This window comes from Urtica dioica, chromosome 1, assembly GCF_054948205.1.
Source record: "Urtica dioica subsp. dioica isolate 48M chromosome 1, U.dioica_male_clone48M_v1_H2, whole genome shotgun sequence".
Lineage (NCBI taxonomy): Eukaryota > Viridiplantae > Streptophyta > Magnoliopsida > Rosales > Urticaceae > Urtica > Urtica dioica.
This window is the reverse complement of record NC_142756.1, coordinates 4,019,506-4,030,681: the sequence shown is the minus strand read 5'-3', so window position 1 is coordinate 4,030,681 and position 11,176 is coordinate 4,019,506. Positions and strand designations below refer to the sequence as shown.

Genomic DNA, 11,176 nt, shown 5'->3' with positions numbered 1-11,176 from the left:
CATAGATGATGGGTCTCACCTCCTTTCTCGCATCAGTGTCCGTTGATTGCAGATGAAAATGATTTATGAATTTTTTTAAAAATATAAGTTTTTTTTTATTCATTTTGAGCTTTCAAATTATTATTATTTTTTTTAACAATTTTGACCCATATAAAAGCGTCTTTCAATGATAGAGGATTCGAAAGAGGGAAAGAAAGCGAGAAGAGGGAGCGACCACGATGCTATCACGGGCGACGCGTTATTCGACATCTTAGAAGAATCGATAAGAACCATTTGGCGGTTCATAAGAGCCGATAAAAACGCCAACGCCGCGGTTCGAAAACGTCGAAGCAGAGGAAAAGAAGCGGAAGTACTTCAAGACCCTGCGGATTTGGACCTTCTTGATCAAGTCCGAAACGAGCTCCAGAAGGTTAAGGCTCTTTTTTCTCTCTCTCTCTCTCTCTCTCTCTCTCTCTCTCTCTCTCATACTCGCTATGTATTTGGCATGAATTTCCGCTAAAATTGAAACAATACAATATGGTTGCAGAAAGACAAGAAGCTGAAGGAGGTTCTGAGGTGCGGAAATTGCATACTCACGAGGCTGCGGAGAAATGAGAAGAGCGAAGAAGATGGTTCGGAACACGTAAAGTTCTTCTCTCAAGTAGACATGAGATTAGTGGCGAGGGTTTTGAACATGCCGAGAATAACAACGGACCAGCTTGTTTGGTGTCACAGCAAACTAACCAACATCAGTTTTGTGAACAGAAAGATACGCGTAGAGCCTTCATTTTTGCTCTTTCCTTGCTAGTGTTAATACCTTATCTTAGTTGACTTTACCTTTTTCTTTTTCCATTTTGGTTCACATGTAGTTTTGCTTGTCTCCTTAGTTTGAGAATAGTTTACGAAATGCAATTTTTTTTTTTTTGGCTATTTCATTCAAAACGCGGAAAACCAAGTAGATAAATAAAAACACGTTTTGCTCTAATTTGTATCTCGTAGCACTACTACATTAGGATATGATTATTATTTTTTTCTTCTCTTTATTGACCATTCAACAGTTTGTATTCCACGAGTTGATAGTTCTTATTATATGATAGTTCTTATTATATGCTAGAAAGTGGTCAAACTCAATTCATCTTTCTTCAAGTTATAATTAATATTGCTAGGATTGGAATCTACCAAAACGTTAAAAAAATGGAATCGGAAAGAGTCACGCAAGCTTGAGGAACAATGTGAAGAAGTTTAATTTATTAGTTTGCCATCTTCCAATAAACTAATACATTGAAATTCACTGTGAAGTCCTCTGATCTTGGTAAATTTTTTCCTCTATGTAAATTTATGTACCGGTAAAAAATGTATTTATACATAGTATTGATGGGGTTTTTTTTTATTATTTTAATATTGGGCCCTTTATTTAAATAAGATAAGTTTTGACTATGGCGTAAGTTAAGTAGTTTTAAATGTGCTACTATTGACTTAAAAGTGTGTCATAAATAGATTGTTATAAATATTGTTATTAATTATTAAAACGAATAGAAACTATACTCTAATACGACCTGTTACTTTGTTATTGGAAAGACGGAGGTGAGTGAGACTCGAAGTGACCACCATGTCCGGAGGAATGTCCCCGCTGAGCCCGGCGTTTTAAATGTCCATGCTCGCTTAGATTTGGGAAAGATGAGAAGCTGAACTTTTCAAAAAAAAAAATTCCATGATCATGTGTACGGCTCATCTGAGCAGTCTTCCAGACAAATCCGAGTAACAATTCCGGCTAGATTGTAAGTGACACCAAAGTTCCACCTCAAAGCCTCACTTAGGAGCAGAGCTTGGCTTCTTGCTCTAGCGAAGCATTTACGGAACAATGTGAAGAAGTTCGATTGTAAGTGACACCAATGTTCCACTATAAGGGAACAATGTGAAGAAGTTCGATTTACTAGTTGATACGAAGCCATCTTCCAATCAACTAACAGATTGAAATTCACTGTGGAATCTAATCTAGGTTTATTGTTTCATCTTTAATTAATTATACGGCCTGTTCTAACTTGCTTCCCCAGTGTCGCTCTAACATCCCACACATTATAGATACTTACTCTTTTTCTACTCCAAATGCCATCCGTCGATGATGGTACTTGCCACCCCATCATCTCGAGGGGATGAGCAACTCAAAGTTGTTAGAGAGGTGTGTTCATAAGTTAAATGATCGAGTATTTTTTTTCTCTATTGATTGATTTTTGTTTACAAACGAATAAGTAACTGACGAGAAAATTACAAATTTAAGCCGTCTAAACTAATCAAATAAGGTGTCGCCTGATAACCATCGTGACCTAACTGCAATAGTTGACATGCTTTGGATTTGCCGAACTTTTCCAATCTCATGAACTTGTTATTGTTGGTATTGAAAACCAACTCACTTGTAATCAAAGATAAAGTCCTACAAATAGAGGGACAATAGTTACTCAAGCAACTATTAGCCAATGAAAAGAGCTTCACCTTTGAAAGTCTTGTAAATTCAGCAAAAGTTCGCAACGGGCGCTTGAAGACATGAGGCCGATGAACAACCCACCATCTTATCCTAGAGTATTGCGTACTTTAAGTTCCATAAGAAACTCGAGGCTATAGCGCAACAATGAGAAGAAGACTCTTTGGGTGAAATTCATTTACTATCCAATTTTCTATTTTCTAAACAGTTATACATTTTCTCTCATACTAAACAACACAAGAAAAATAATAGAAGGGGAAGTGTCTTTTGAGTGCAACATTATAAAAATAGTGGGTCTTTTAAATTCGAAAAATGTTATTTGATATTATTTATCTTATAAATGAAACTGTAAACAAAAACAATAATGTTTCGTAAGTGTAACATTTTTAAAACAGCAATTGTTTTAAATCTCTTGTAAAAAATAGTTTTTACAAACAGTAAACGATTAAGTTACTTATAAATAAAATTGTAAAAGTAAATAAAGTAAACTAGAGCCCAAAACAGTACACTTAAAAAGAAAAAGACTGTATATATCAAGAAAATGACTGTTTAGAGCTAAAAAACGTTATTTTTGCAAGAAAATTTTTACGCACGCTATACTTGAGATAAAGTAAAAAAAAAAAACGGTTACTTAAACTAATTACTACAAGTTAAATATAATTCAAAAGAGTAAATAAATTTTTTTAAAAAAATTAATGAAAATCAAGAGAAATAATTATTTTCAATTTAAAAAATACTATTTTGACGGTAAAAATTTTAGACGCGCTATTTGACGATTAATTTCGCATGTAATTTCCACTTGTGTATTGGCCACGTAATTCTTTTTGGGCTTTTGTTTTACTCGAAATTCTATTTGGGCTTAAGAACATGGTGTGAAAACTTAAGCCGTCTAGCTATTTTTTTTTTATTTTTAAATAAAAAAGGGAAAAAAAAGAACATCCCTTAATTTATTAGACAAAAATATCACATAATACTTTATAATACTTTTATAAGCTCTTAAGTATTTAAAGAACGAATCAGAATTTACATATCTTCTTATTTTTTTTTATTTGAGAAATATTTACATATTATCCTCTTATAATCATAAGATAGTTATCTGAAAATAGTTCTATCAATTATTAAATAAATATATAATGAAACATTATTTTACAAAGGAAAAAATACTTCAATTAGGTAAAATAAATAGTCAGTAGCCAAAACGACGTTGTTCGGGTCATTTTACGCATATTAATACTTTTAATCTCAACCGTCGATTAGGCAGACTAGGTAGAGCCGTCAGATTTAGGGCTTGAGAAAAACCCTATTTATTGGATTGTCTTTCTTCATCCTCCGTTCTTTCGCAGCAGTTGGTCGAGAGAGTCTGAAGCTCGAAGAAATTCCAGTCCAGAGAGAAAGACGATCAAAATGGTTCAACGGCTCACTTATCGCACGCGTCACAGCTACGCGACCAAGTCCAACCAGCACCGCATCGTCAAAACCCCCGGTGAGTCATCTTCTTCCCAACCCGATCGATCTCTCGCTTTTCCCTTTGGATTCCCTTTCTGATTCCGATTTTGCTTCAATTCAATAATTTTTTTATTTTTTATTTTTTTTCTTTAGGAGGGAAGTTGATCTACCAGACCACCAAGAAGAGAGCCAGTGGTCCGAAATGCCCCGTCACCGGCAAGAGAATTCAAGGAGTATGTTTTTTCTTGTTTTTTTTTTTCTAATCATAAATCGATTGCGGTGATGAATCTAGGTTGCGAGTAGTGTCAATGCTAGTGTGTGAATGTTAGGGTTTCCTAGGTTTGTTCATCGATTCTTTATTTGAAAACTAATCTGATTGGTTTAGGTTTCTTACATATGCCTTCGATTTGTTTCGTTCAATTGGAATTGAGATTGGCATTTCGTCCTAAATTTCTGCGTGAGCTTGTTTCATATGTTTTCTTAGGATTGGGGCCAAAATGTTATGTTAACTTGGTATTACGTTGCTAATTCCGTTTTGGTTTGAGGGTAGGTATTAAACTGAGAAGCCTCGTTTGATTATCTTATAATGATGACCCGTTTCTTTGTTTGTTTTCACATAGCTGAATGTGTTAAATTTTGTTGCTTCATGCCATTTACAATTTATTTGCTATTTCAGTCTCAGAATGTTGTAATGGTTGAGGTTTCAATGAACTGTTGCATTTTTCTAGTCTCCTGATAGTCCCATTTACTGAAGTATTGAAACTAACTTGCAATTCTGAACTATTTCAGATTCCTCATTTGAGGCCCACCGAGTACAAGCGTTCGAGGTTGTCTAGGAACCGCAGAACTGTGAACCGTGCTTATGGTGGTGTTCTTTCTGGTGGTGCTGTCAGGGAAAGGTATTTGATCTCTATCAATCAACTCTTGTATGAGTATGTTGTTGATCACAGAAACACAGCTATAGTTATTTTTAGTTATCATAACATTTTGTGTTCCGCTTATGTTATTTAGGATCATCCGGGCTTTCTTGGTGGAAGAGCAGAAGATTGTGAAGAAGGTTTTGAAGATCCAAAAGGCCAAGGAAAAGGCTTCCGCTAAGCCCTGAACGGGATTGGTATAATCCATGAAAAGTTTCTTGAACAACTTAGATATTTGTTGAGTGAAATTTTGACGTTTTAAGTCGAGTTATTCAATCTGGAACCTAATTTTGGCTGTCTTTTATCTTAAAATTTAAATGTATTTTGTTTGCTACTTCAGTTAGCTTCGTGCTCGTTAGTTTTCAATTCGCAGACAAGTCAATTGCCTATCATAGATTGAATTTTGCTGTGTTGATGGTGTGTGTTGATGCATTAGGGTTCTTCAAGCATTATGACCCGCTGATCACTGATGAGATTAATTATTTTGAAACCAAAACGTGGAATAAATAGTAAACAGAAGTAGGAGGGAATCGATTAAAACAATATGAATTAGTTTGGTCTAATGTTTATCCTATGTCAATTAAATCTGTAATTTTTTTTAGTCAGTTTTAACAATTGAATGTTTCTGCTTCATGACCATTTGAAGTATCAGGTAAATTTACATTCGAGAATTAACGGGTCTTTTAAAAGGTAGGTTATTATAGGTTTGATTATTTTACCAAAAATGAATGGTTCTGCAGCTTCTGCTTGGTTACCAGCCAAGTATCATATGAATTTCACAATATGAATTTAAGGTTTAACAACACATCATAGAAAAACAGTGACCGAATATAAAATTAAGCCATTTCATTATATATGACTGACATTTTGTAAAATCAAACCAGGGCTCAACACAATTGGTGATCTTATGCAAAATTTATGAATTAGGTCTATTAAAATAATTACATTTATAAAAGAAATGGGCTAATATTAGAACGTAAGAATATGAGTCATCCTGAGGTTCCAAGATTGCAGAATTTAAGAATCGAATTATTTTTAATTCTTATAAAAAAAAATGAAGTTATATCGAGTCAAAATCTAAAAAAAAAGTGTGTATTTTTCTTTCAATATCTTGTGTCAGTATGTGTGTATATATTCTTAAATATTAATTTTTTTTATTATAACATTTTCACCGGTATTGATATTTCTATCAGTAAGAGTAACTAGTTGATAACCGTGTTTAAAATCCATGCAAAATTTTATGTTGGTAGTTTTGTTGCTAACGTGATTATGGTTTTATTGTTAATAAATAGTCATTCCGTCCTCCTCCTAAAATCGTCACTAATAAATACTTAGAAAATTTTTCCATATGAGAGGCCAAAGAGTTTCGGAATTTTCAACATGAAAAAATAAAAACAATATTGTCAAGAGTGGGATTTGAACCCACGCCCTTTCGGACCAGTACCTGAAACTGGCGCCTTAGACCAACTCGGCCATCTTGACTTTTGGTGATCATACCGATTTTATTTTTATAACTAATGATTATATGATATGATCGATACTCTTAAACAAAATTTGCGCTCTCTCGTAATTAATTTAGATATCTTTGTTTTTAGCTAACTGAGAGCCTTGTGTGTGTGTGTGCGCGCTCTCAGGCCAGCCCTTATCTGACTCTCTGTTTGCTTCTAAACCTTTGCCTCTAAAGAATAGATCAACACTTCACTCCAAAGCACACTCTTCATTTTCGACGAACATTGAAGTAAAATGCAATTGGCGACATGCAATTCATCGAACCATCTCAAATTCCACCATGTAAATGTAACGCGCTCATCGGAAAATCGATTCATGGGTCGTCGAAACCTCTGCTTCAACACCGTCTCATCCGCTTGCGACTCCTCTTCTCAGCCTCGCCTCTCCGAATCTCTTCCCACAAGTCTCGAAATACAAAACCCAGCAGATGAGGATTATGGGCTGAGAAAGATCGGTGGCTTATCGAAGAGACGAGCATTGTTCTCAACGCTGTTTCTCTACTCGTTTTTCCCTTCTTCAAGGTACTCACAAGGTCCGCACATTTTTTTTTTCCTTTCCCACAAATGCATGTATATAGACTTCTCTGAAAATCCTTGAAATTTGTTAGTCAAGAATGTGGGTTTGTGTTATTCTTTCAGCACAAGCTTTAGGGGATTCCTCTGTAACGATTGAACAAGTGACTCCAAATGTTGTCTCTTCCGGCTCACTCTTTCCAACTGAGGTACATTATTATTTTCATGTATATATATATATATATATATATATATATATATATATATATATATATATATTTTTTATGTTATATAAAGGAGTAATGGTTGTTTTATTTATTATTTGGTAGACAAGAATTGTGGAATTATTTGAGAAGAACACGTACTCCGTCGTCAATATTTTCGATGTCACGTTGCGTCCCCAGCTTAATAATACCGGAGCAGTTGAGGTAAATAATTTAGTCAGATAGCGAAATAAGTTGAGAAGAAAATTCATAATCAAGCTCATTTTTTATTTATTTAACTTCCTCTAAAGTTTTAGTTACAAAGTTGCATCACACTTTAATATATATACAGATTCCTGAAGGGAATGGCTCTGGAGTTGTCTGGGACACACAAGGCCACATTGTCACAAATTACCATGGTGATTAATTGTTACTATATATTTTTTTAAAAGCTTATGTTAAAGATTCAAGCTTTAGGCTTTATATAATAATTATTATTTTTTATTCTATAGCCAGAGATTTATATGTATATTTTTTTCCGGCAGTGATTGGTAATGCTCTGAGTAAAGAACCGAGCCTCGGGGAGGTTGTTGCAAGAGTTAACATTTTAGCATCTGAAGGGTGAGATATAGTATATATATAAAATATACATCTAGATCTAGCTGGAGGGAAAAATTAAGAACTGGTTCTCATCGTTCCTCCTTTTTTTCTTAAATAATTTCGAAAAGGGTACAAAAGAATTTCGAGGGCAAATTGGTTGGTGCGGACCGTACAAAGGATCTAGCTGTTTTAAAGGTGCATCTTGAACTTCTATATTCTGTTATTGTTGTTGTTCAATATCTGTTTCTAATTGTATTGGACTCCTAACTGAGCTTGGAAGATTGTGATTAGAGTGGATCACATATTATTTACAAAAGAATTGAGTGAGTTAATTTGTTTAGCTAGTTTGTTGTAGGACAGGTTAGTGATATTATCAAGAATTATATCATTTTTTTTTTTTTTTATGAAATTATCCACCAGGTTGAAGCGCCCGAAGAATTGTTGAAGCCGATCCTTATTGGAAATTCGTCGTCTCTGAAAGTAGGGCAACAATGTCTGGCAATCGGAAACCCATTTGGTTTCGATCACACTCTCACTGTTGGAGTCATTAGTGGACTAAACAGAGACATTTTCAGTCAAACCGGAGTCACAATCAGCGGCGGAATTCAAACCGACGCTGCTATCAATCCGGGGAATAGGTACAATAAACAAAATCTCAGTAAGCTCCCCTGAAAAAAAAATGAACATTGTTTTGACTTTTTTGTTGGCAATTTTTTTTTTCCCACCTCAGTGGAGGACCCTTATTGAATTCGAAAGGAAACTTGATCGGAATCAATACTGCAATATTTACTCAGACAGGTCGGTCATGAATCATGATGTCTTTATAACTGTTCTTTGAGTTTCAAAGTGAACCTAGGTATATGATTTTCTTCATTATTTTGATCTATTTTTTTTTTTGGAACATTCGGCGTCTGTATTAGGTACATCAGCAGGGGTAGGGTTTGCCATCCCGTCCTCGACCGTACTCAAAATCGTTCCACAGTTAATCCAATTTGGTAAAGTAAGCATTTCTTCAAAACAATAAATTTATAGGCTATCAACTCTCTTTTTAGTACTATCATACAGTTCATATTGATCTTCATGGCTATAAATGTACAGGTTGTTAGAGCCGGTCTGAATGTGGATATCGCCCCGGACCTGATTGCAAATCAACTCAATGTTCGAAACGGTGCTCTTATTCTTCAGGTATACTTTTTTGGTGTATAGCTATTGCCCTTTCTGATCATCTATGAATTCTTCGTGTATTGATTGCTCAAAACTTGACTGCACCGTTATAAATGGTTTGGAAAAAATTGAGACCAGATCGGACCAGAACGTTTTGGACCGATCAAATCTAGTACGGTCTGGATTCGACCATTTTTAATAATTTTCTTTTATTTTTTTTGTTTTTATTTTAGGAGGTCGAAAAAATAACATTAACATGATAACATATTAATAATTAACAATTTTAACTTAAATGAAAAGCTGGCCTAATAAAAAAATTGTAACTATGGGGTTAATACTTGAATCGAGGTCGAACCGGTGGGACCGCCGATTTGGTCCCGTCTAGTTTACTTTAAAAAAAAAAAAAAAAATCTCTCTAACACCTTATAATTATTACACCTATACATACAGGTTCCTGGGAACAGTATTGCTGCCGAGGCCGGGCTCGTTCCAACAACACGGGGATTTGGCGGTAACATAGTACTCGGAGACATCATCGTGGCCGTGGATAACAAACCCGTGAGCCCAAACTTGTTTTGGATCTTATGAACTTTATTACATATAAGAAAAAAAACATGTGATTAAGGACAAGGCTTGTCATGTGTGTGTGGTTTTGCTTTTGATGATCAGGTAAAAAGCAAAGTAGAGTTGTACAAAGCACTGGATGATTACAACGTCGGCGACCGAATCGTGTTGAAGGTTCAGAGGGGCACTCAAAATGTTGAGGTTCCCATCAAGTTAGAGGAAAAGAGTTCATGACCCACTTTTGCCTATTTATTTTTTATTTTTTTTGGCAATGAAGTGATTACCAGTAGGTTTTATGTCTTAAATTGTATGCTATGATGTTGAGTCAAGGAAGAATGGAAGCTGTATAATACTGAGCTTTGTTTTTTTTGTATAGAAAATATTATTTAAACTCAATTCTTGACTTCAGGAGTTGCAAGGCATTGGTTGCTCCGAATATTACTTGTGGTGTATTAATATTTATCTTTCGTAGACAATGTGTCAATGTAATTACTTTAAGCGCAATTAAATTAGTCAATTTGTGCTTTCTGGTTTAAGGCAATTTGGATATTATAGCAATTTTATCATAGGTTTTTGCTAAATACATACATGATACATGCATGGCAAATCTCACGAGAAATAATTGTCTGAATGTGTAAATCGCTCTTCCAAGCTACTTAAATAATTTATTCGCTCTAAGAAGTATTAATAGTTATTATTGTATTACTAGCATATATATATTATGTATTTATTCTTTCAGTTTTATATCTTTTCACTCATAGTAAATGCTACATTTTTTTTTTTTGGATAATACCACGAGTATGAGTACGACCATTTCAATGCTTTTGGACTAAATTTCATCCAATTTATCCAAAACTATGACCTTGACATAAGAGAGATAAGTGTTTTGGCACCAAAATACTCTTCATAAAATCTATCTACCCTTGTATCTTTAGAAAGTTTGATTGATAAAGTGAATAAAGAAATAAGGAAAATCGAATATATTTTTATTCAAAAAAGGAAACCAGATACATTATGTTCGTTGAGGAGATTCAATGATAACGAAACCCTCATGCCACATGTGCTTCGGAAAAAACAGCGTGATCGTCTTCGATGCTCAAGAATCGCCAGGTTCTAAGCGGAGATGTACTTTTCGGAGTCAAAATTCACACTAATTTTTCTGTTTAGGTTTGAGTTTGGGTTTTGGGATTTTTTTTTTTTCCATTTTTGTTGAGCTATAAACTTTAATTGTATAAGAAGACCATAACATAAGTTAAAAAAAGAGGAATCACAAGGAAAGAAGAGAAAAAAGAAGGAAAAAAATGAAAATGAGGAAAAACATAATTACACAAAATGTGTGATCATAATTTTGAATTAAATTAGATTTAATAGATTTTGGTCTAAAATTATTAAAGAGATCATACTTATTATGTGTTTTTTAATCATAATAAATGCTATATTAAGTAGTATACATAATTACATATTCTTCATCAAGTTAATAACAAATCATATCAATTGTAAAGAACTCTTTACACGTCGCCAATGAATAAAATTGAATTAAGAATTCTAAACAAATTAGAACTATACATAGTACCTAATACTTGCTGCATAAATTGGAACTACATAATCTGGCGTTGTCGTTTTTTCAATTCAATTCCGATTGTAATTTACTCGCTAAGCTTTGAGCGGGATAATTAGCTATACCAAAAATTGATTGATTATTAATTTCTACCACTACAAGAAATATACATTTTATTTCAGTATTTAAATAAGAAAAATAAATACTTTTTGACATTCGTTTGGAAATTTGGATCCTCACTCGGG

General features: G+C 34.0%; 3 protein-coding genes and 1 non-coding gene across 4 annotated transcripts; 3 read left to right on the top strand and 1 right to left on the bottom strand.

Moving 5' to 3' along the window:
• Positions 1-159: 159 nt before the first annotated feature.
• LOC149406528 (uncharacterized) lies at positions 160-1,029 on the top strand. The gene is made up of 2 exons (XM_089607429.1): positions 160-409; positions 527-1,029. The coding sequence occupies exons 1-2, from the start codon at positions 167-169 to the stop codon at positions 785-787; spliced, it is 504 nt and encodes a 167-aa protein (XP_089463555.1). The 5' UTR covers positions 160-166; the 3' UTR covers positions 788-1,029.
• Positions 1,030-3,749: 2,720 nt separating this feature from the next.
• Positions 3,750-5,234, top strand: LOC149406527 (large ribosomal subunit protein eL34-like). The gene is made up of 4 exons (XM_089607436.1): positions 3,750-3,941; positions 4,058-4,137; positions 4,694-4,803; positions 4,916-5,234. Exons 1-4 carry the CDS (start codon positions 3,863-3,865, stop codon positions 5,007-5,009), a joined length of 363 nt encoding a protein of 120 aa, XP_089463562.1. The 5' UTR covers positions 3,750-3,862; the 3' UTR covers positions 5,010-5,234.
• Positions 5,235-6,222: 988 nt separating this feature from the next.
• On the bottom strand, positions 6,223-6,303 carry TRNAL-CAG (transfer RNA leucine (anticodon CAG)). Its single transcript has one exon. It is a non-coding gene; the product is annotated as a tRNA-Leu (tRNA).
• A 100-nt stretch (positions 6,304-6,403) lies between these two features.
• DEG8 (Trypsin family protein with PDZ domain-containing protein) lies at positions 6,404-9,899 on the top strand. Its single transcript, XM_089607424.1, has 12 exons — positions 6,404-6,862; positions 6,969-7,051; positions 7,172-7,270; positions 7,398-7,464; positions 7,591-7,666; positions 7,774-7,840; positions 8,066-8,283; positions 8,376-8,443; positions 8,566-8,645; positions 8,744-8,830; positions 9,260-9,367; positions 9,479-9,899. The coding sequence occupies exons 1-12, from the start codon at positions 6,565-6,567 to the stop codon at positions 9,605-9,607; spliced, it is 1,380 nt and encodes a 459-aa protein (XP_089463550.1). The 5' UTR covers positions 6,404-6,564; the 3' UTR covers positions 9,608-9,899.
• Positions 9,900-11,176: the final 1,277 nt, after the last annotated feature.

Excerpts from the sequence above, each read along its gene's own strand:
- LOC149406528 (XM_089607429.1), top strand. The coding sequence starts at position 167 with ATGATAGAGGATTCGAAAGAGGGAAAGAAAGCGAGAAGAGGGAGCGAC. Across the intron at positions 410-526 it reads TCCGAAACGAGCTCCAGAAG|AAAGACAAGAAGCTGAAGGA; the intron begins GTTAAGGCTCTT and ends ATATGGTTGCAG.
- LOC149406527 (XM_089607436.1), top strand. The coding sequence starts at position 3,863 with ATGGTTCAACGGCTCACTTATCGCACGCGTCACAGCTACGCGACCAAG. Across the intron at positions 3,942-4,057 it reads CCGCATCGTCAAAACCCCCG|GAGGGAAGTTGATCTACCAG; the intron begins GTGAGTCATCTT and ends TTTTTTCTTTAG. Across the intron at positions 4,804-4,915 it reads GGTGGTGCTGTCAGGGAAAG|GATCATCCGGGCTTTCTTGG; the intron begins GTATTTGATCTC and ends TATGTTATTTAG.
- DEG8 (XM_089607424.1), top strand. The coding sequence starts at position 6,565 with ATGCAATTGGCGACATGCAATTCATCGAACCATCTCAAATTCCACCAT. Across the intron at positions 7,052-7,171 it reads GCTCACTCTTTCCAACTGAG|ACAAGAATTGTGGAATTATT; the intron begins GTACATTATTAT and ends ATTATTTGGTAG. Across the intron at positions 7,841-8,065 it reads AGGATCTAGCTGTTTTAAAG|GTTGAAGCGCCCGAAGAATT; the intron begins GTGCATCTTGAA and ends ATTATCCACCAG.